This window comes from Solanum tuberosum, unplaced genomic scaffold (assembly GCF_000226075.1).
Source record: "Solanum tuberosum cultivar DM 1-3 516 R44 unplaced genomic scaffold, SolTub_3.0 scf00540, whole genome shotgun sequence".
NCBI classification, from domain to species: Eukaryota; Viridiplantae; Streptophyta; class Magnoliopsida; order Solanales; family Solanaceae; genus Solanum; species Solanum tuberosum.
Window position 1 is genome coordinate 208,056 of NW_006239457.1, and position 21,032 is coordinate 229,087.

General features: G+C 33.2%; 1 protein-coding gene across 1 annotated transcript; it reads left to right on the plus strand.

Annotated features, from left to right (window-relative positions):
- Nucleotides 1-10,207: 10,207 nt before the first annotated feature.
- On the plus strand, nt 10,208-12,476 carry LOC102602699 (polygalacturonase-1 non-catalytic subunit beta-like). Its single transcript, XM_006365168.2, has 2 exons — nt 10,208-10,358; nt 10,605-12,476. Exons 1-2 carry the CDS (start codon nt 10,290-10,292, stop codon nt 12,417-12,419), a joined length of 1,884 nt encoding a protein of 627 aa, XP_006365230.1. The 5' UTR covers nt 10,208-10,289; the 3' UTR covers nt 12,420-12,476.
- Nucleotides 12,477-21,032: the final 8,556 nt, after the last annotated feature.

Here is a 21,032-nt window from a genome sequence, read left to right on the forward strand (position 1 = left end):
TACAAGATCTTGAAAAAAGTTGGTAAAATGACTTATGAGTTAGAGTTGCCAGCAGATTTGGCAGCAATGCATCCAGTCTTCCACATTTCGTTGTTGAAGAAGTGTGTGGGTGATCCAACATCTATTATATCTTTAGAAAGTGTGGCTGTGAAAGATAGTCTCACTTATGAAGAGGTACCAATTGAGATTCTCGATCGTCAGGTTAGAAGGTTGAGAAACAATGAAGTCACTTCAGTCAAGGTTTTGGGGAGGAGTCAGTCCGTAGAGGGAGCTACTCGGGAAGCAGAAGCAGCCATAAAGTCTAAGTATCCTCACCTCTGTCCTTACGATTCCACTCCAGCTTGAGGTAATAGTTTCTCTTCAGTTTTTCAGTCATTCATGCATAAATTCAGTCTTAGAATAATTTTTCTGCAGTTTGTACTTGCATTTTCAGAGTATTTGCATGTTCTTGGAACTCAGTTCAGTCTGAAATTCAGTTCTTAGTGTTTAGTGGTAGGGATTGCAACCCTCTCCCTAGTTTAGTCTTCATTCGAGGACGAATGGTCCCATGGGGGAGATAATGTAACACCCAGTATCCGAAACAGATCAAAAATACAGATTTTGAGAAGTTGCAGGTGCAACCCACGGTTGCCACCCACGGACCGTAGGTCAGACCACGGTCCGTAGGTCTGACCGTAAGTGAGGGTCAGCTGCCAGTTAGAGGAAAATTGTTGATTGGGTCAACTTCAAATGGTCATAACTCTTAACACAAAAGGAATTATATTTACCATAACCTATGATATGATAGATAATTGAATCCTCTTTCCAACGCCACCTAGTTTGCTAAAATCCGACCGCCAAGTAAAAAGTTATGCTCGTTTTAGTGAATCCCTGTCGGGCAGACTTAACCTACGACCCCAATCTACGGACCGTAGATTGACCTATGGCCCGTAGGTCCCATCCGTCAATCACTCCGACATCAGTTAAGTCAGGGGTCTTTTGGTCTTTTCCTATTTCGTTGGACCCTTAAGCTACGTCGTGTAGACCCTAAATTATGAGGTTTTAGTCAATTTAAGCCTAGAAACATAACTAGAACTTACCTAAGTCAGATCATTCTTCAAAACTTAGAAAAAGTAGAAGCAAGAGAGGAGAAAAAGTCGAGAACCCTAGTTCAAGAACGCAACAAGGTTTCATCAGTTCCAGCCCCGAAATCTAAAGATTTCTCCGTGGAATTCGTCACCATGTATGTGGGATTTCACTAGTGGGTTCCTTTCACCCATTAGGTCCCTAGTTTTCAGTCAGTTTCTTGATTCCCTTATTATTAACTAGACCTAGGGTTTCTAGAACCTCTAGCAGATTATCATGAATTAGTTATTTACATGTTCCAAATCAGATTATCATGGTATTACTTCATTTCATGCATGAAATTCCAGAACCCTAGCTATGTATTTCTTTAGTTCTTGAATTACACATGCTAGGTCAGATATTTCAGTTTATTCAGTTATACATGCCTCAGTTATTAATGCATCAATATCAGTTTAATTGTTGCATTCTCAGCTTGCATGTTCAGTTTGAGATATCCAGTAACTTACAGAAATCCAGTCATAATGTGTTAATCACTTAATCTATTGAGAGTAGCATAATACCGAGTTGGACTAGGGTTCAGCTTTACCCATATAGTCCTAAAACTACGAGCCACGTAGGTGTAAGTCCCTCTGTGGACAATATCAGTTAGTGATCACGCCAGTCATGCCTCTATACCTTTGGTCGGGTATATTGGGTCCTTTCGATGGGGCGTATACATCGGACTCCACATTTAGCTCATGTGATTTTATTGTCGGTCATTAGTAGCTCCCACAGTTCACTCAGATTCTATTGCATTGACCTCATTTACAATACAATTAGTATTCAGTTTCAGTATGTTATAAATTTGGTCATTGCATTCAGTTAGCTTAGTATTCAGTAGCTATATTATGTTCATATTATGCTCTTGCTTTATTTCTCGTTCAATTATATGTTATTTCAGTTGTATTCTATCCTGCATGCTCAGTACCTTTCAAGTACTGACGCATACTCTGCGCTACATCTTCTCGTGATATAGGCTCAGGTTCTCAGCATCCAGATCACGCTTAGATCAGTTTCGGATCTCCAGTTCAGCATAATCAGTGGTGAGTCCTCATTCTCCGAGGACAATAGTCATGAGTTTCTTTTCAGTATTTTTAGTCCTTTAGTTTCAGTTTTGTTAGACTTAGCTGGGGCCTGTCCTAACATTTCTAGTCAGTTAAAGGCTATTTTCAGACATAGTTAGATTCAACTTAGTATTGAGTTAATATCTTCTTTGTATTAAACTCATCAGTTTTCATTTATCTCAGTTAGAGTATATGGGTATTCCCCATCTTTTCATTTTGTTTATGATTATAGCTTCCGCACAGTTTCTATTATTCTGTTTATATTTAGTATGCTCATGATCATGCCAGAAGGGTTAGCTTGGGATCACTTGTGTCCTAGGTCCCGTGTCTGCGTCTCGGGGGTAGTTCGGAGCGTGACAATGTGTATAAAAAAAATAGACAGAGACCAAATCTGATAAATTTTTAAATACTTAAAAAATATAAAATCGGTAAGTGTATAGTTAAGCGACCATACTTGATAACATTTGGGATAGTTAAAGGATAAAATCCGATAAATGTATAGTTAAAAGACTATTTTAGACCTATTACAATAGTTCAGAGATCATTTATGACTTTTTTTCTCCGTAATTACAAGTGACAATTGCCAAAAAGAATAATACAAGTGCTTCACAAAAAATAGACAAAGTTCATTCGTTAATTGGTGAGGGAAAAAATTAATACCAACAAATTCGATAGATTTTGTAAAAATAAAAAAAATCAATTCATCAATTATATTTCCTTAAATTACAAAATTATAAAATGCATCTTTTGAAAAATACAATTCAGATTATAAGTACCGTGAGTGGGTACTATTCTACCATTACATCACAAATATTCTTTGGTTTAAGACATTTTATTTTTTATTTGATACACTTTCATCGATAAAGACGATATAAAAAATAATTTATCAAGTCTTGGTGCTAATTTTTGTGCGTGTCTATCGATTTTGTGGTTTATAAACTGTATAGACTAAGTCGATCTATTTGGTTCTGTCTAAAAATGCGTAGTTAGTAGTGATTTCACATATGTAGAGGACCTATACACAGATAATATCGATTTACAAACTTAGATTTTGTAAAGATGTGAAATATTACATGAATTTCTATTAACCTTTTTCATCCGTGTGAAATTTGAAATAACAAAAAAAAAAATTGATAGCACAAATGAAATAAATTAACCAACTAAGATTTCAAATATATTATGATAAATTACTATAGTTATGGGTTTCAATATGTTTTTTAAATCGATTTACTGATTGAATCAAACCTATTATTACTTTTCTTTTAATAAAATCGAAAGTTTAATTTTATATAAATTTATAATTGTACTGAATAATTTTAAAATAAAAAATAACAGAATTGTACTGAATATATTTAGAGATATTTTCAAAAGTATACAGTTTAATAAAATAACTACATCTACATAGCCCATATTTTTAAAACTACATTTGTATTGTCATTTCCACAAGATCGTATACAACATTATACTTGTACAAATGTATAGAGTTGCACATTATAACTGTGCATGAATGTATACACTTGTATATACATGTATAATAGTGTATAAAAGGTGTTTATATACAATTTTATATTATTATACATAATTAATATTTCTATTATTCATTATTTCCTATTGTGTATGTAGGCATGTAATTTTTTACCGAACTTCAGATTTTACACCATTTTTAGTGTTTAAATATTTTGATTTTTTTATTAAGTTTATTTTAAATGATGTGAAAGCCACAAAAATTGAATCACATTTAAAGATAAGTTTTATTTTCAATTGTTTAAAAAAGAAATGAAAGGTTACAAAAAATATATATATTCTTTTGAATTAAGATTAATAAGAAGGTAATATTTCTTAACTATAATTTCAGATTAGCTATTTAATTATTTTTTTATTTTTATTAGTTCAAAACAATTAGCTAATATTTTTATTATTATAATTTTTAATTATATTTAATTAAAAATAAAAATAACCTAAACCCACTTCCTAATTAAATCACCCCCCACTAACCTAAAGCTACCCCACAACTTCCTCATCCTAACTATCTGCTACGCACAACATAAACCCCCTCACACACACACGACACAACACACCCTTATATCTACAAAAACAAAGCATTTGACATTCCTTTCAAACAATAACATTGCAACATATATACACCCATATATCTACAAAAAGCAGTCCTACAAATAAAAAACCTACACTCCAAAAACAAAGAAAATAAGATCGAATTCTTTCGTTCATGATTTTGAGTTCGTGGTATTACAAGTAGTGGCAAGACGCACACTATGCAGGTAAGTTACTCATTTTGAATACCTCCTTCTTTTTTGAATTTGAGAGAAACATTGTTTATTTCTCCTTTAAGTTACTCATATAGAGAAAATATATATGACTATAAATACCACTAATTTATAAAGCAATGTAGTTACATTTACAATGAAAAAATAATGAAACTTTTATGTGTAAGATGCTTTTTTTTTTTGGAGACAACCAAGGAAATTATTATTAGATCTATTTTGGTGCTCTTAAGTGAAATGTGTGATTTTAAATCTTGTTAAAACCTATTGTCATCAGTTTCCTACTGTTGTTGGCTTGCATTTGTTAATTATTCTATATTACTTGTTATTATCAACTTCCTACAAATAGGTAATTTAATATATTGTTCATCTTTGAAGAATTGAGTTGATTAGTAAATGTTATATTCTTTAAATAAATATTAGATATATATAGTTGCTACTATAGGAAGAAAAAGGAGCAACCGTTAAATATCCCCAATTTCTTTAAACTGACAATCGCATAATAGATTAACATGTTACTGCCCTTTTTTATTCTAATTGAAAGTTAGACATGTACAAATGACTTTTTGTGACCTTTTGGATAGATGAAAATAATTTAGTTATTTTGAAGTAGAAATCAAATGTTTCATTAACGAAACCCAACTAAAACTACAAAGTGTTGCATCTTAAAGTGACAAATTCGTTGTGTTTTGCTTATATGATGTTTGTATACAAAGAACTAAAAATATCTTCTTTAAATGTCCGAGTTAGACCCTTGAAAAAATGAATGAGAATTACATTGTTGATAACATGCACCTAATTAACATGCATAACATTTTAATTTTGAGTTAGATTAAAAAAGATTTTGACTTGCAAGTATTTATATGTCGACTTTGATTAAAAAAAGCCTTTTGGCTACTTTATTTGTGTCATTTCTTAGTCACATAAATTTGTTTTACAACTTGATGGCTTTTTTCTATTATGTTCTAAAAATTTACTTGAATTTTATTTTCTAGAACTCTCATCCTTTTTTTCCTTTGCAACGAAATGAATGAGGCTATAAATTATAGTTATATGTAGTTTCTCCTTTAATTCAAGTCATGTTTGATTCTAATGTGAGAATTCCTACATAGATTACATTATATTTTAATATTTAGTAGTTTTCATGAATGATAAAATCTATACTATAAATTGAAAATTACTAATATATATATATATATATATATGGAATTGTAATACCAGGGACAATCTATCCAATAAGCCTTATAAAACTGGACATTACAACCTATGAAAGACAATCATGGTACATATTTTACTTTTGACTCTAGTATAAACATCTCAATTTAAATCTTACATTTATTTTTTGTCTTTTTTGTGTTACAGGTATAAAAGGTGAGAATTGAATCAAGATTGATTGCAAGCTAAGTGTCAGCACATTATTGATACTTTGGAAGGAACTTTTACTTTTATGTCTTTGTTTATGAGTAATATTTAGTATATTTCAGTTAGATTTTTTTGTTATTGGACATATTTTACTTTTATTTAAGGAGTTTGTAATGAGAATTATCTTAGTATAATTTTAGTTGTTTTATTATATGATCATAGGTGAATTTTATCATTATATAGCATATTTTACTATTTAATTTTCAATATGCAACTCTAATTTAATAAATAATGTCAATACAAAATAATCAAATGTCATCAATTATTAGTGATTAGTGACAAAATATTTTATCATCAAAGGTAACTTGTAGCAACGATAAAAATAATTTTTTTAAGATAAATATTTTGTCATGAAAAAATTATTTCATCACAAGTTGACTACATTTAGTGACAAAAGTATATTGTCCTAGTGCCCCTTTTTATTGAATATGAATTATTTTATTGTTTTGTGACAATATCATGATAATATTTAGGACAATATATGTTATCGGTAAAAGAAATCCTTTTAGTGACAAATGATAGATTTAACCACAAAATTATTAACCTTTTTTATAATAATAAATTTGTCCATAATTTATTTATTTAAGGACAAAATATTTTTTGTATATAAAAAATAGTCATTAGCGACGATATTAGATTTGTTCAACTACGAAATATATATAACTTTAGACACAATTAGTGTCGTCACTGATTGAACTAAATAATTAGCGACGATATAATTTTGTCGGTAGTAATATCCCTTTTAGTGACAAAACATACTATTAACTACAAAAAAGTTACACTTTTTACGACAAATAAATTTGTCACAAATGTTTATGCATTTGGAGACGATTTTTATTTTTGTAGTTAATATAATACTTTTAGCGACGAAACACTAAATTGACTTTGTATACTTTTAGCGACACACATTTAGTGACGACTGATTGACGACATTTTTTTCGTCACACAAAATTTTTAGTGACGAAATATGATTTATAGATGTCGAAATTATTTGTCCTTGATAATCAAATTTGTTGTAGTGAGTTGTAAATTCATCAAATTTTGCTATTTAAATTATGGGTAGCTTTTTGTTGTTGTTTCAGATTGGATTTTGGCTGAGAGACTCAATTGTAACTGAATAACAAAGTCTAAGTCCATCAAAAAATCGTCTTTTTGATTTGTCACCGGAGAAGAATTTCATTGACGACGAGCTGGTTTCCTCTGCGACAACAACAGTATCTGATTTCTTCTCCTCGTCCTTGGACGATGGGGGTGGCGGTGGAACAGTGAGAGCAGTTTAACAACTATTTCAACTCCACTAAAAAAATTTTGCTCAGGTTTTGAAAGTTCTTCAACAGGTTTTGGAAGTTCTTCAGCTTTGTTGTTCTCTTCCTTAAACAAAGAAGATGCAATAATTGAGGGTTCAAATTGGCAATGGCACGCGTCATTTTTGCACTGGCTTGGAGTTGAATTTTAGTCATTCACGCGCTTCTCAAACGTGATATCACATCCTCTATGAAAATGGGTTAAAATGGTGTATTTATAATGATTGAAAATGGTTTCGTGGGTAATAGGACCCTCGCAAACTTTAAGTGTCTACTTGAAAAACAAGTATAAGTTTGATAGAGTAATTATGTATTTTCTCTGTAATTATGATCTAAGTATGAGTAAATGAAGATAACTATTGCATATGCTACTAAAATAACTTGGGTACATAATGAATTGTGTTGGGCCCGTGCAAATTGCTTATCTAGTATATATATAAGCTGACAAAAAGGTGGGCAAAAAACAAACAGAAAAGGGAAAAGAAAGAAAATAAGGAAGGTATAGTGTAGAAAATTACCAACTTTTGTCTAGCAGTAAAATCTTTCCTAGTTGGTAGAATGGAAACTATGGGATAAACAATGATTAAAAGGGTGGAATAAATAAATAAAGAAACACGAAAGTTTAAAAAATCGTATCTATTTCATCATTAAAACGAAAAAAAAGTGGCATCTTAGTAGTAGCAATGATTGAATGGCAATAGCAGGCTCCAATCCATACAAAATCTTGTAGCAATTTTGGGCCACGCACTGTTTGCCCTCGTGATTCTAGGACTAGTACTAAGGACTTAGGAGGGACAAATGATCGATTAATTCTGATATGAGTTTATTCGATGTTTGATTAAGATAAAATCGTGAAATAGATGATTTAAGAAGTAGTTATTTTAGGATTATGATATAATTTTTATTTTATATTGAGAATGAGATAACAATTTTGAAATAACTAATTGTGAGATAATTTGTTCCAATCAAATGAGCCTTTAAGGGTTAAGATATATTAGAGATAATAATATTGTTCTAGCCAAACACCCTAAGATTTAGGATATATTGGTATTAATTTTAATATTATGTAATTCTTTATTTAGTACTTAGTATTTTGACCTATTGTGCACTTTATTCAGTAATGTATTTGGTTAATGGTGGGTGGGAAGAAGTAGGATTGGAGTCAAAATACTTAAAATATTAATTGCAACTTTGCAAGTAATCAAAGATCTTCTAATTATGTGCTGAACATGAATGTATGATAAAATGATAATCACGTGCCAATTTGCTTTAACTCTTGGAATTGTTTATACATAGTCATTATTTTGACATTAAAAAAGAGTATTTTTATAATCAATCTTCGAAGATAGTCTGTGCACGGTTCAAACGATGAGTAATAAATTTTTATTTTCCTCCATATAAAACACAAGGCTTTACGATATAATAAAATTAGAACTCGCGATGTAAAAAATTCATAAAGAAGTGAACCAATTATGCACGAATTAAATGTAAACTAAAATAATTTATATTTTATTTAAAATTTTTATTTTTATTTCACCAATCAATACAATAAACAAGACCCAATTAGTAATTCTGTTTACTTGAGAAAGTGTTGATTTTTTTCTTCAATTTTGTCACTTTTTGTCTTTCAACCTCTTATTCATGTACCTACGTGGCTTTTTCTCCTTCTCTAATTCATGTAGAATTTATAAATAATTAATATCGAGATGCAAAAATAATATCAAAATGTTAGAAATAAAATGAATCAGGTAAAATTTTTTGAATTTCATATTTTCCATGAATAAAATTATTAAAGTATAGATGTAGAAAATTTGGAACAATGATGGGAAAAGAAAAACCAAAGAAAAAGAATCAAAAAAAAGTAAGAAAGAGAAATTCATTAAAAAGAAGATAGAAAAAGGAATTTTGGCGATTTTCTGAAATGGGAACCAACTTTCCACTTGGCACAATATAAATAGAGTCTCATACAAGTAGTGTCAGCCACTTCATAGTTGTGCCTTGTACATAATAAAATTTTTCGTCATCCCCTGTTCACTTTTATTTGTCCATAAAAGATTTTGCACTCTATATAAGAAATAATAAATAAAATAAATAACATGCATATTTTATTATAATACACATATTAATTGGTGTATGTAAAGTCTAAACCAACACAAATATACATTTAATTTGATGTGATATTATCCATTTATTCAAGCTTATATGATATTTCTAAAAATAGCTCACACCATGATGTTCATGTATATAATCATTGTACGTATAATCAGGAACAAGAGAATATTTCTTGATTAAGCATAATCATTTTAGTCATTTTACTCGAGTTTTTGGCCAAAAACATTCTTAAATTATACGCATAACTTAAATTACATCCTTAAATTAATCTTCTTAACAAAAAATATCCTTCAAGTATTTTAAACTTAACAACTTCCATCCTTTTGTTAAAATTTGACGAGAAATTAACAGAATTATACAAAAATATGTGTAATTCATACTACTCTCAACAAAACTCCCTAAATCACCAAAGCTTAAAAAAATATCTTCATTCCGTGATACATCTAAAATATTATTGTGAATTCTTTTTTACAACAACACTTGGCATTATGCAGATCCTTTTATCAGCAACTTTGTTTTAATTTATTTTTATTTGATTTGATATTAAAAATTACCAGTTGAAATATTTTTTTCTCATTGAATCTGCAAAAAATGGTAGTGACCTGGGATAACGAAATTATGTGTGAAAAGTTTTACTGAGAGTAGTGTGACCTGCACATGTTTTTGTGTAAAATCCATTAATTATTTGACAAAAAATTAACAAGAGGATGAAAATGGTTAAGTTTTAAATACTTGGGGGATGTTTTCTATTAAGAAGGATAATTTAAGGATGTAGTTTAAGTTGAGGGTATAGTTTAGAGATGGTATTGGCCAAAAACTCCATTTTACTCACATAACACGTGAAATCAATTGCATTGGCATTCATTTTCATGACATTCAGAAAAGAGCGAGTAAAAATTAGTGGCAAGAACTAACCCCACACTCCCACCATCTTCAGTACTCTAAATTTTGTGCATCAAACCAAATATACACCCCAACATTCTACTCTTCACACTAAAGCAATGCATACCAAAACTTTTCTTTCTTCATGCATCTTACTTGTTCTTTTGTTCTCACTTTCATCTTTCAATGTAAGTAACCCTTATGCCCTCTCTGTTTCAGTTTCTTGAAGTAATCTTCATTTGGTTTGGTACAAAATTTGATTTGGATTTGGTTTTAACCAAAATCATAATAGAAAAAATTGAACCACACTAGTATAGTACTTACACATGTTATTTAACTTATTTATTATTTCAATCGAATCATGAACACCCCTAAATTATTGATTTGTCATAACAATTGTAACATTGTGTACTCATGGTACGGTGCCAGTGCAGGTTGTTGTGGCTAGAAATGGAGACAAATCTGGGAACCCATTTACGCCAAAAGGTTATCTGATTAGATACTGGAATAAACATGTCTCGAATGACTTACCAAAGCCATGGTTCCTTCTCAACAAGGCATCTCCATTGAATGCTGCTCAATATGCAACTTACTCAAAGCTTGTTGCTGATCAAAATGCACTGACCACACAACTTCAATCCTTTTGCTCTTCAGCAAATCTCATGTGCGCACCAGATTTGTCACCAAGTCTCGAAAAACACACAGGAGATATCCACTTTGCCTCTTACGGCAACAAAAACTTCACCAATTACGGAACCAAAGAAGCTGGAATCGGAGTGAACTCCTTCAAAAACTATACTGAGGAAGAAAATTTCCCTATGAATTCTTTCAGGCGTTACGGTAGAGATTCTCCCCGTGATAATCAATTTGACAACTACGGCCCTGATGGCAATACAGCTGTCCAAAGTTTCAACAGCTATAGCACAAATACTCCAGGGGGTTCTGGCAAATTCAATAATTACGGCCCAAATAGCAATGATGCCAACATGGGGTTCAATTCCTATGCTGACAATGGAGCTGGTTCGGTCCAAAAATTCACAAATTATGCCCCAATTCGGTCTAATATCCCTAATATACACTTCACTTCCTATTCCGACCACGGAACGGGTGGGGAACAAGAATTCAAATCCTACTCAGACGATGCAAATGAAGCTAATCAATCTTTCATAAACTATGGCAAAGATGGGAATGGTGCTAATAGTAAATTCAACAGCTATGGAAACAAAGGCAGTAGTATAAACAAATTCAAAAACTATGGCGTTGAAGGTAATGGTATATCTGAGACTTTTACTAACTACAGAGAACAATCAAGTTTTGGTAATGACAGGTTCACTAACTATGTTAAGGACGCAAATGGCGGTGAAGCAAATTTCACCAACTATGGTCAATCTACCGATGAACTTGATCCTGGTACTGATGAATTCACTACCTATGGCAAAGGAGGTAATGACCCACATATTAATTTCAAGTCTTACGGAGGTGACAAACTCTTCAAAGGTTATGTCAAAGACACTGCCACATTTTCCAATTACCGAAACAAAACTCCTTCATTGATCGGTGGCAAAAAGGTGAATAACCGGTGGGTTGAGCCCGGAAAGTTTTTCCGGGAGAAGATGTTGAAGAGTGGTACAATCATGCCTATGCCAGATATTAAGGATAAGATGCCTAAAAGGTCCTTTTTGCCCCGGGTGATTGCTGCGAAATTACCCTTTTCTACCTCAAAAATTGGTGAGCTGAAGAAAATTTTCCATGCCGCCAATGATTTTCAGGTGGCAAAGATGATCGGCGATGCATTGAGTGAGTGTGAAAGAGCACCAAGCGCCGGCGAGACGAAACGGTGTGCTAACTCAGCTGAAGATATGATTGATTTCGCAATATCAGTGTTGGGTCAAAATGTGGTGGTTCGAACGACTGAGAATACAAAAGGATCAAACGGTAATATCATGATAGGATCAGTCAAAGGAATCAACGGTGGAAAAGTCACTAAATCAGTATCATGTCATCAGACCTTGTACCCTTCCTTATTGTATTACTGTCATTCGGTTCCTAAAGTCCGGGTCTATGAAGTGGATATTTTGGACCCGAATTCAAAGGCTAAGATCAATCACGGCATTGCCATTTGCCATGTGGATACTTCTTTATGGGGACCCAAGCATGGAGCCTTCAATGCACTCGGGTCAGGACCTGGGAAAATAGAGGTTTGTCACTGGATCTTTGAGAATGACATGACTTGGGCAATTGCTGATTGAGCTCGATCTAGGTGTGTTTACAATATGTGGAAAATTAAGTTTGAATGGCTATTAGGTTATGTATTTGTCTATCTATTGTTGTCTCTGTATGTGGGGAAAAGTAATGTACTCCCTATGTTCACTTTTATTTGTCGCACTTTTGTTAAGAAATAATAAATAAAACGCATATTTTATTAAAATATTTACATTAATTTTTGTATAGTTTCAATGAACTTGAGAAATAATTTGAAAAAGAATAAATAGTTAATGTTAAGGATAATGGAGAAGAAAAATACATATTTTTTTCATATACTAAAGAGTACTCTGAGTCTGAGGTTACAAAATTTTAATCGCTCTAAGTTTCAAACCTCTAAGAATGCAAAAGAATAATCTATGCCAGAAGAGAATTATGGGCAAACCTTGAAAATCAAACCAAAAGAGAAAGATGCATAAACCATTAAAAGCTTAAACAAAAAATTGATTAGTTGTATGTTTATGCCAGAAGACTAGTCTGCCCATATAATTGGGCCATCTCCACAAGAGAAAGACCTCACGAAAAGGATAAGAAATAGAGATTTCGAAGATGTGCACCTCATTAGCAAAGGTTCTTAAAATCACTTTGACTATTACTAAGCAATCAATCAGGACAACATTTTCCTGCATATCGGTCATACTCCTCATGTAAAAATTGAAAAAAGAAAAGGTTCGAAAAGTCTCTAACATATCAAGTATGGTTTAAAATTTGTCCTTCTAATTGTTGGATCCTAATTGATGGAGTACTGTTACAAAGAACCCTATTACTAATTTTATTATTCATGCTTTCCCCCAATAATTTGTTGGGAGATATGGAGAGCGAGATGCTCTAAAAAATTTGATGCTTTTAAGCCTTCTGTATACAGAACTAAAGCTAACATTCTTTTTATCATTGTGCAAATTTCCAAGAATAAATTTGGCAAAGTTAGCATCGTAAAGTCTTGGAGAAATATATTATATACATTACATTCTGAATGCCGAAATTCATCACAGAACCACTACCACAGTTAAATAGATAAAACCTCCTAATATGTCTGTAAAACTCAACAGTGATGGTAGTTGCATTCAAGGCCGTTGTGGTGGAGGTGGTCTGATTAGAAACTCATTTGGGAACGTCTTGTTTGCTTACTGCATCAACTTGGGACCTGGTATGAGCAGTGGCGGAGGCAGGAATTCTATCAAGGGGGTTCAAATAAAAAAAATGTTGTTGCCTGGAATCGAACCCGTGACCCAAAGCTCACATAGGCTGAATCCTGACCCCCATAAACCACTGAGCTACTCCTTTGACATATGCTCAGGGGGTTCAATTTTAAATATATACACGTACACAAAAAAATTGATCTTATATATATAGTGTAATTTTTTTTCCGAATCCGACCCCCCTGGACACACTATAGATCCGCCCCTGGGTATGAGCAACATCGCAAAAATGGTTGTTCTTCTTTTTGGCCTTAAATGGTGTCCTAATAGAGGCTTCTCTAAAGTCTGGGTTGAAACAAACTCCATGCTGTTAGCCAAATGTATTAACAAAGATTGGGACACGCAGTGAAGGATTAATGATATGATTCAAGATGCCAGAAAATTAATCGAAGAGCATGGTTACCATATTAGTCATTGCTTTAGGGAGGCTAATAAACCCGCTGACAAGCTTGCCACCTTAAGTCGTGGTATTAAAGGGCTTCATCTCTTCAACTCTTTTTCGGTCCTTCCTAAGCAAGTTAGAGGTCTTTACAATATGGATAGATTGGATTTCCCAACTTTAGAACTAAACCAATGAGCCCTGTTAATATTATTTATGAGCCCCTAAATTGTATGTTTTGAGCTAATCTGGACCCCCCCCCCTCCCCCTTTTTTGGTGACACTTAGTAGAACAGTTTTACATTGTTACTATCCCTTTATCATGTCAAAGTTTGGGATGTCAAACTCAAAGTTATACTTTTGCCCAAATCAATGATCAAAGTTGATTATTTTTTTTAAAAAAAAAAATAGGTTAAAAATTGTTAAGAAGTCCCACATCGGTAGAGGGATGGAAAATTAATCTCCTTATATGAACTTGGACAAACCTTCCCTCGTGAGCTAGCTTTTGGGGTTGAGTTAGGCCCATATGTCATATCTTCACATGGTATCAGAGTTAGGTTCGTCCCAATTTGTTGTTCACCGATGTTGGGCCCTCATTTAGAAGTGTTCATGCTCCAGTTGAGGTCTAGGCGTGCGGGGAGTGTTAAGAAGTCACACATCGGTATATGGATGGGGAATTGGTCTCCTTATATGGACTTGGACAACCTCCCCTCATGAGCTAGCTTTTGAGGTTGAGTTAGGCCCAGGTGTCATATCTTTACAAAAAAAAATTCCCTCCTTTCATCTATTGAATCTCAATTCCCTTGATGTTTATTTTTGGCTTAAAAACATTCCTCCTTCAAATGATATTATGAAATGACAGATATCATACTTTAATTAAATAGGTAGCGATTACTCTATTAGTACACATACGTGACCCCAATCAGTAATAACCCAAGTGGCCATCTTGATTAAACCAAAACATCTAGATATTATAGTCGAAAGAGCAATATGATCTGAATGTTATGACCTTGATAATTGTTAGTTTTAAGTGTCTACTTTTAGTACTATCCTTTCAATTAATCAGGATGGATTAACCAGCTTTGATAATTGACGTATTACCTATACCAAAAAACTAATAATATACCATTGCTTCATTAGTGCACAGGAAAATTTGGATTTTAAGCATTTTAATATTATTTTAAAGTGCATAGTTCATAATTGTGAAATGTCAAATGTGTTGCACGTTTGTGGCATTTGTTGTGCAACATTTGCTTTGTTCCTTGATGACATTATATGCCTCCATTATTCATATATTAATTGTTGTAGAGTGTGGTCATTAGTTATTAGCAACTTTTGTAACCTCTTGTTATTTATCCATTATTCTAACTAATTATTCTTGTAACCTATGTAACCTTTAGACAATTCAATTATCCTATTTATAGTTATCTCATAATCTTCCTATTCATTGCAAGGAAGAATTCATCACCTATAAATAGTGATGATTTTACTTTGTTTTGAGGATATGAAATGTACAAGAAAATAGAGTGAAAAAGATGAGGAGTACTATATTGATGTTAGTGTAGTGAAAATGTCACGACCCAAAAAATGGCGTGATGACGCTCGTCTAATCCCACCAAGACAAGTCAACCTCAAATCCAACAAAATGAAAGAAATGTGGAAGTAAAAAAATAGTAGCATAAGAACGGAAAACTTTGCCAATTTCATAGAGCACCCCCAAAATCTGGTTGTCACGTGCACAAGTCTCTAATGTATAAAACAAAATTGAAAGATAATACAAGTCACAAAGTCTTTGATTCTCAAATAGAATAAAACATAATGTAAGGAACAAGAGGGCTCGCCGGGATGACAAACACACAACTACCTTTCAATGTATCCTCAGAAAACCTCAGAGAAAGATGAAGGAAAAAAGATCACATGAGCTCGAGCTCGGAACCTACACAAGTGTAGAAGCAGGGGTGAGTACTAAACAACACGGTACTCAACAAGCAACCTACTAAACAAGGCAAAACTAAGTTAAAATATGAGTACTCATTTCATCTCAACCAAACCACCTCAACTACAACATGCATAGAAATCAACCCAACATAATAGTTTTACAATGCACTACTCACATGACTTAACAATTATAGTCCAACAATCACAGTTCAACAACCAACAATATCAAGTATGTCAATCACAAGTATCAAGTAGATCAATCACAATTATCAAGTAGATCAATTACAAGTTTCAAGTAGATCAATCTGAAGTATCAAGTTCATCAAATCACAATTGTCAAATACGTGTCATAACCCTTTCCCATCGACACAATATCACTAGCCGGAATCATTTTCCATCGGCTTTATATAGTATCACATGCCGGAATCATTTTTCTTCGGCACAATATCACTAGCCGGAACCATTTACCTTCGGCTTTATATAATATCACTTACCGAAATCATTTTTCTTCGACACAATATCACTAGACAGAACCATTTCCTTTCGGCTTAATCATCACATGTCTCATCACGATGCACATAAATCAATGCAAATAAGTAATTTCACGCCATAAGAAAGAGACAATAACTCAAGCAAGTCAAGTCCACAATAATGTCATCAAAGCATTTCATCAATCAACAAATTAGGGTGATCCACAACAAGGTAATACACAAAGCACAACTATCAACACATTGTCTTTTTCATTAATTCCATTTTTTATTCATTAAGATCGATCAAGTGGGATAATCGAACCCATCAGCTCATTCTCATTATTCTCCAACACTGGTGATGGCAAATGGGCGGGTTGGGTCAAATTTGGGTGGGTTGAAATGGGTCAACATAAAATGGATAATAATTCAACCTGCCCATATTTGATATGGGTAAAAATGGATTGGGTAACAAATGGGTTGGGTAAAATACTAGTTTACCCATATTTATCCATATTTTCATGAGCAAATAGTACTTTACTTGAGAATTCAACATGGAGAAAACATTTTAGTCTTTTTTAGATGAAAATTGTTGAAAACGCTTCATTTAGTTTTATTGTATCATAAAAGTAAATAAAAAAACCCTATAACTTTTCAATATAAAATAAATTTATGTAAGTACAACGGGAAAATATTTTTAATTTCAAAGTAAATGAATATTTGCATTTTAGAACTAAAACATGATTAATGCACTTTAAGCAATGTCAATACTAATACATGATTTGCTTATTTTACACTATTATTTATTATTCAATATAAAATTAAATAAATAAAAAATATAATTATAATTAACAAAAGAAATGTACATTTAAATATATATATTTTTGGAGGGCCAAAGACTTCACCTTTTCAATTATAGAGAAAAATAATTAGTTCTATACAAGAACATAAAAAGGAAGAGAAGTTACAATATTTTTAGTGATATCATGAATTTTGAGTGAATAAAAGTTAGAAGCATAACCCATTTGGCTAATCCATATTTTACCATTAATTTAATGGGTTGATACCCATATTTTACCCATGTAAAAAGTCACTCACCCAATCCATCAAATTTTGGACGGGTTATCAAAATATGGGCTCATTTTGTCGGTACTATCCAACACACACAACGAAGGGAAATACAAGATTCTACAAAGCTTACAGGTTTTAGAAGCTCACTTCTTTCTATTAAATCAAAAGTCAATCTGAGACTTCAATTTTTCCTTTTCGAACAATGTCCAAAGCCACACAATCTAATCCGGCAAGTAGTCACAATAAGATTTCAGAAATAACAACACATATATCATACACTTTTAAAAATTGGTTCTAAAAATGAGATTTGAAATAAAAAATCTTTACTTGAAAATGTTATCCAAGGCATTTGTAACACATTGGTGAAAACCATATTTTTAAACGGAAAATGACCTAAAATACCCTTAAACTATGACTTTTGGTACAATAATACCCTCCGTTAAACTTTCAGGCCAAAAATATCCCTGACGTCAACCTTTCGGCTCTAAATTACCCTTAGTTTAAACGGTTCTATCTGAAAATATAATTACAAAATTCATTTATTATGTGGCACAATACTATTGGTTGATTTTAAAATAAACTAATTAATTAAATTTCCAACCCACAACCCGAATCTACTTAATAAGGTTGATGTCAGGGCATTTTTGGCCTGAAAGGTTAACGAAGGGTATTATTGTACCAAAATTCATAGTTCAAGGGTATTTTAGGCCCTTTTCCATTATTTTAAAAAAAGAGTCACAATCATTACACAATCATCATTTTATCAAGTTCCTTGGGTTCTTGAAGAAATCTCAAATTATCATTCCAAAAACATTAATTTGAATGCTTAAATTCATTAATAACAATGGGTAAATGAAGATTTAAGGCTAGGAATTGTTACCCAGCTATTTGTTCTCAAAAACCGTGTTCAAATCGCCACACAAAAGCACCCCAAACTCTAAAAATGGTGAAATAGGGTCAAAACCCCGATTTTGAAAAAATAAAATCCCAGGTATAAAATGCTCATTGTGATTACGATGATCAAAAGCTCGTGATCGCGTTGAGTTAAAAAGGTCAACTCACTTACGCTGACAATCGCGATTGCGACTGAGCTTTAATTGTAATGCACATAGAAAATGCTCTATGCGATTGCAAGAGAAGACCAAGCGATCGCGATGAACAAAATACAATGCACCTGACAACAAAAACCTGCAATTTATACAAGTCACAAAAGTTTTCAAAATGAACTTCGAGATTCGTTCAGAATCTCGTTTTGCAACACCCCGAAAAATGATAGGTTAAACTAGAGCCTAAATGTAAGGTTAAAAGTTGTAAAATGACTACCCAAATTTTAATAAATCATTTAAGGTTGAAATAAGGTTATTTGAGTCAAGACCAAGGGACACGTGCCAAGGCGAAGGGGCCAAGCCAAGGCTGCCCCTAGCTAGGAGCACACTGCCCCACCTTCACGAGAGGGACCACATATCGTGGTCCACTCCACGACTCGTGGAGGTGGTTGTGAAGTTCCCTTGGCCTTGGAAAAGTGGCCACCCAAAAACTTAGCCACTACCTCAACTTCACGGAAGGGACCACGACTTGTGGTCTTGACCACGACTCGTGGAGCCCTTCGTGAAAGAGACTTAGGCATGGGGGCATGAGGTAGGCTAGATATTGCCTCTCCCCTCATGAGCAGGACCACGAGTTGTGGTCCACTTCATGGCTCGTGAAGGGGCTCGTAAGGATGCCTTGGACAAATGAGCCTTGTGCTCCAAAAACATGGCCATTGTCTCACTTTCACGGGCAGGACCATGGGTCATGGTCCACACCACGGCTCGTGAAAGTGGCCCGTGGCCCCTGACGAAGTGAATTAAATGAGGGTTAGTTGGGTCATTTCCCTTTTAGTCCAATTAAAGTAGGGTTGTTTTGGGTATTTTTAGGGGAAGTATATAAGTTGTTTTTAAGTCAAATTTAACAAGACTAAGTCATTGTTCACAAACACCTAATTGAAATAAAAAAAAAACTTCCTCCTTTCTCAATATTTTTCTCTCTAGACACAAAGAAGAAGAATAAATGAGCCATTGAAGCTAGGGTTTGTGGATTTTTAGGGTTCTTCCCCAAATTTCTTGGAGTTTCTTAGTCAATGTATGGATACTTTTCATCATTGGGTATCTATCACCCAAAGAGCCCCTTCAAAATATGCTTTCAAGATTTCACATCCCCCAAACATAGGGTTTTCAATCAATTATCATGGGTCTTCTTCCAAAACATTTTCCATTGTTTAATTGTGGTTTATTATGGTTGATTATGATGATTTATGATTGGAATGTTGGATTATGATGAAAATCTCTCTTGGACCCATGATTTCCCCTTCTTCCTAAATTGTAAACTATGGTATGACTTGATAGATGATGGGAGCTTGACAATTGATTATGTTTACATTGATTAAGTTGTTGAATTATGATATCCCTATATCTAATATGGCAATTCTATAAGTTAGGGTTGATATTGACTCATAGCCTTGAAGGGTAACTTGTTAGGGTTTATACATGTTTATGAGGATTGTATATGAACTTGTGATTCACTTAGTTAGTGATGATCCTCTGACTATTATGTAATTGTGGTATTGATGCAAGATCCTTCTTCCCTATACCCTTACACTTGATTATGCTTGAAATATGTATGTATGTTTATGATAAGCTTGTTGTGTTGATTGAAAGACCATTCTTATGAACACACTATGAATGTGATGTGAAAGGTTTACTCACATGTTGATGATTCTAAGGTTGAAAGGACATCCTCACCTAATGAATCTATGAGCTATTATGATGTAAGTTGGTTTGAGTGCCTAGTGCATTCTCTCATGAACATGAATTTAAGTAAAAACTTAATATGACTAAAGGGAATTAGGCTTAGCACCGAGTGGATATGAAAATGAGATGGAAGCTTTTACATTAGAAAGTCCGATTTCCCAATGTAAGTTATCTCATAAGATGGAAACCTTTTACATTACAAAGTCCGAGTTTCTAGTAGCAATCTTCTTATCATATAACTATGTGCCCACATAGGTCTTTAGCTAGTGGATCAACCTAAAAGCTATTATGTAAGTTCTACCCTAGGCAAGTAGGACATCTTTTTTCTGTGTGAAGTAAAACACCGGATTCCATGTAGCTCACATGGTCTATGTCGGTTAAAGTATTTTCCCTATATGATACGAATATGAACTATGATAAGAACATGAATACTGCTGCTGAAGAGGTCTACTCAGTCGTCTGTCGGGACCTGCATGAAAGGCAATAGACTATGAGTAGATATCATAATATACTGGAATAATTCGATAAATAAATCAAGGATAAGATAATTGTACTGACCTGCTCCTAAATCTAAACTTATCAAAAATAATAAAACAACAACCTAACCAAGCCCCCATAAGCTCGGTAGGTACAAACAACAGACAAGACCATCTACTCAGGGCCCTATAAGCCTGAAAGGTGCCAATTAGTCTATATACCCCTATCAGTAGTCCCCTAGCCCTGTAGGCAGTCACATAGCCCTCTTAGGCATTAATATA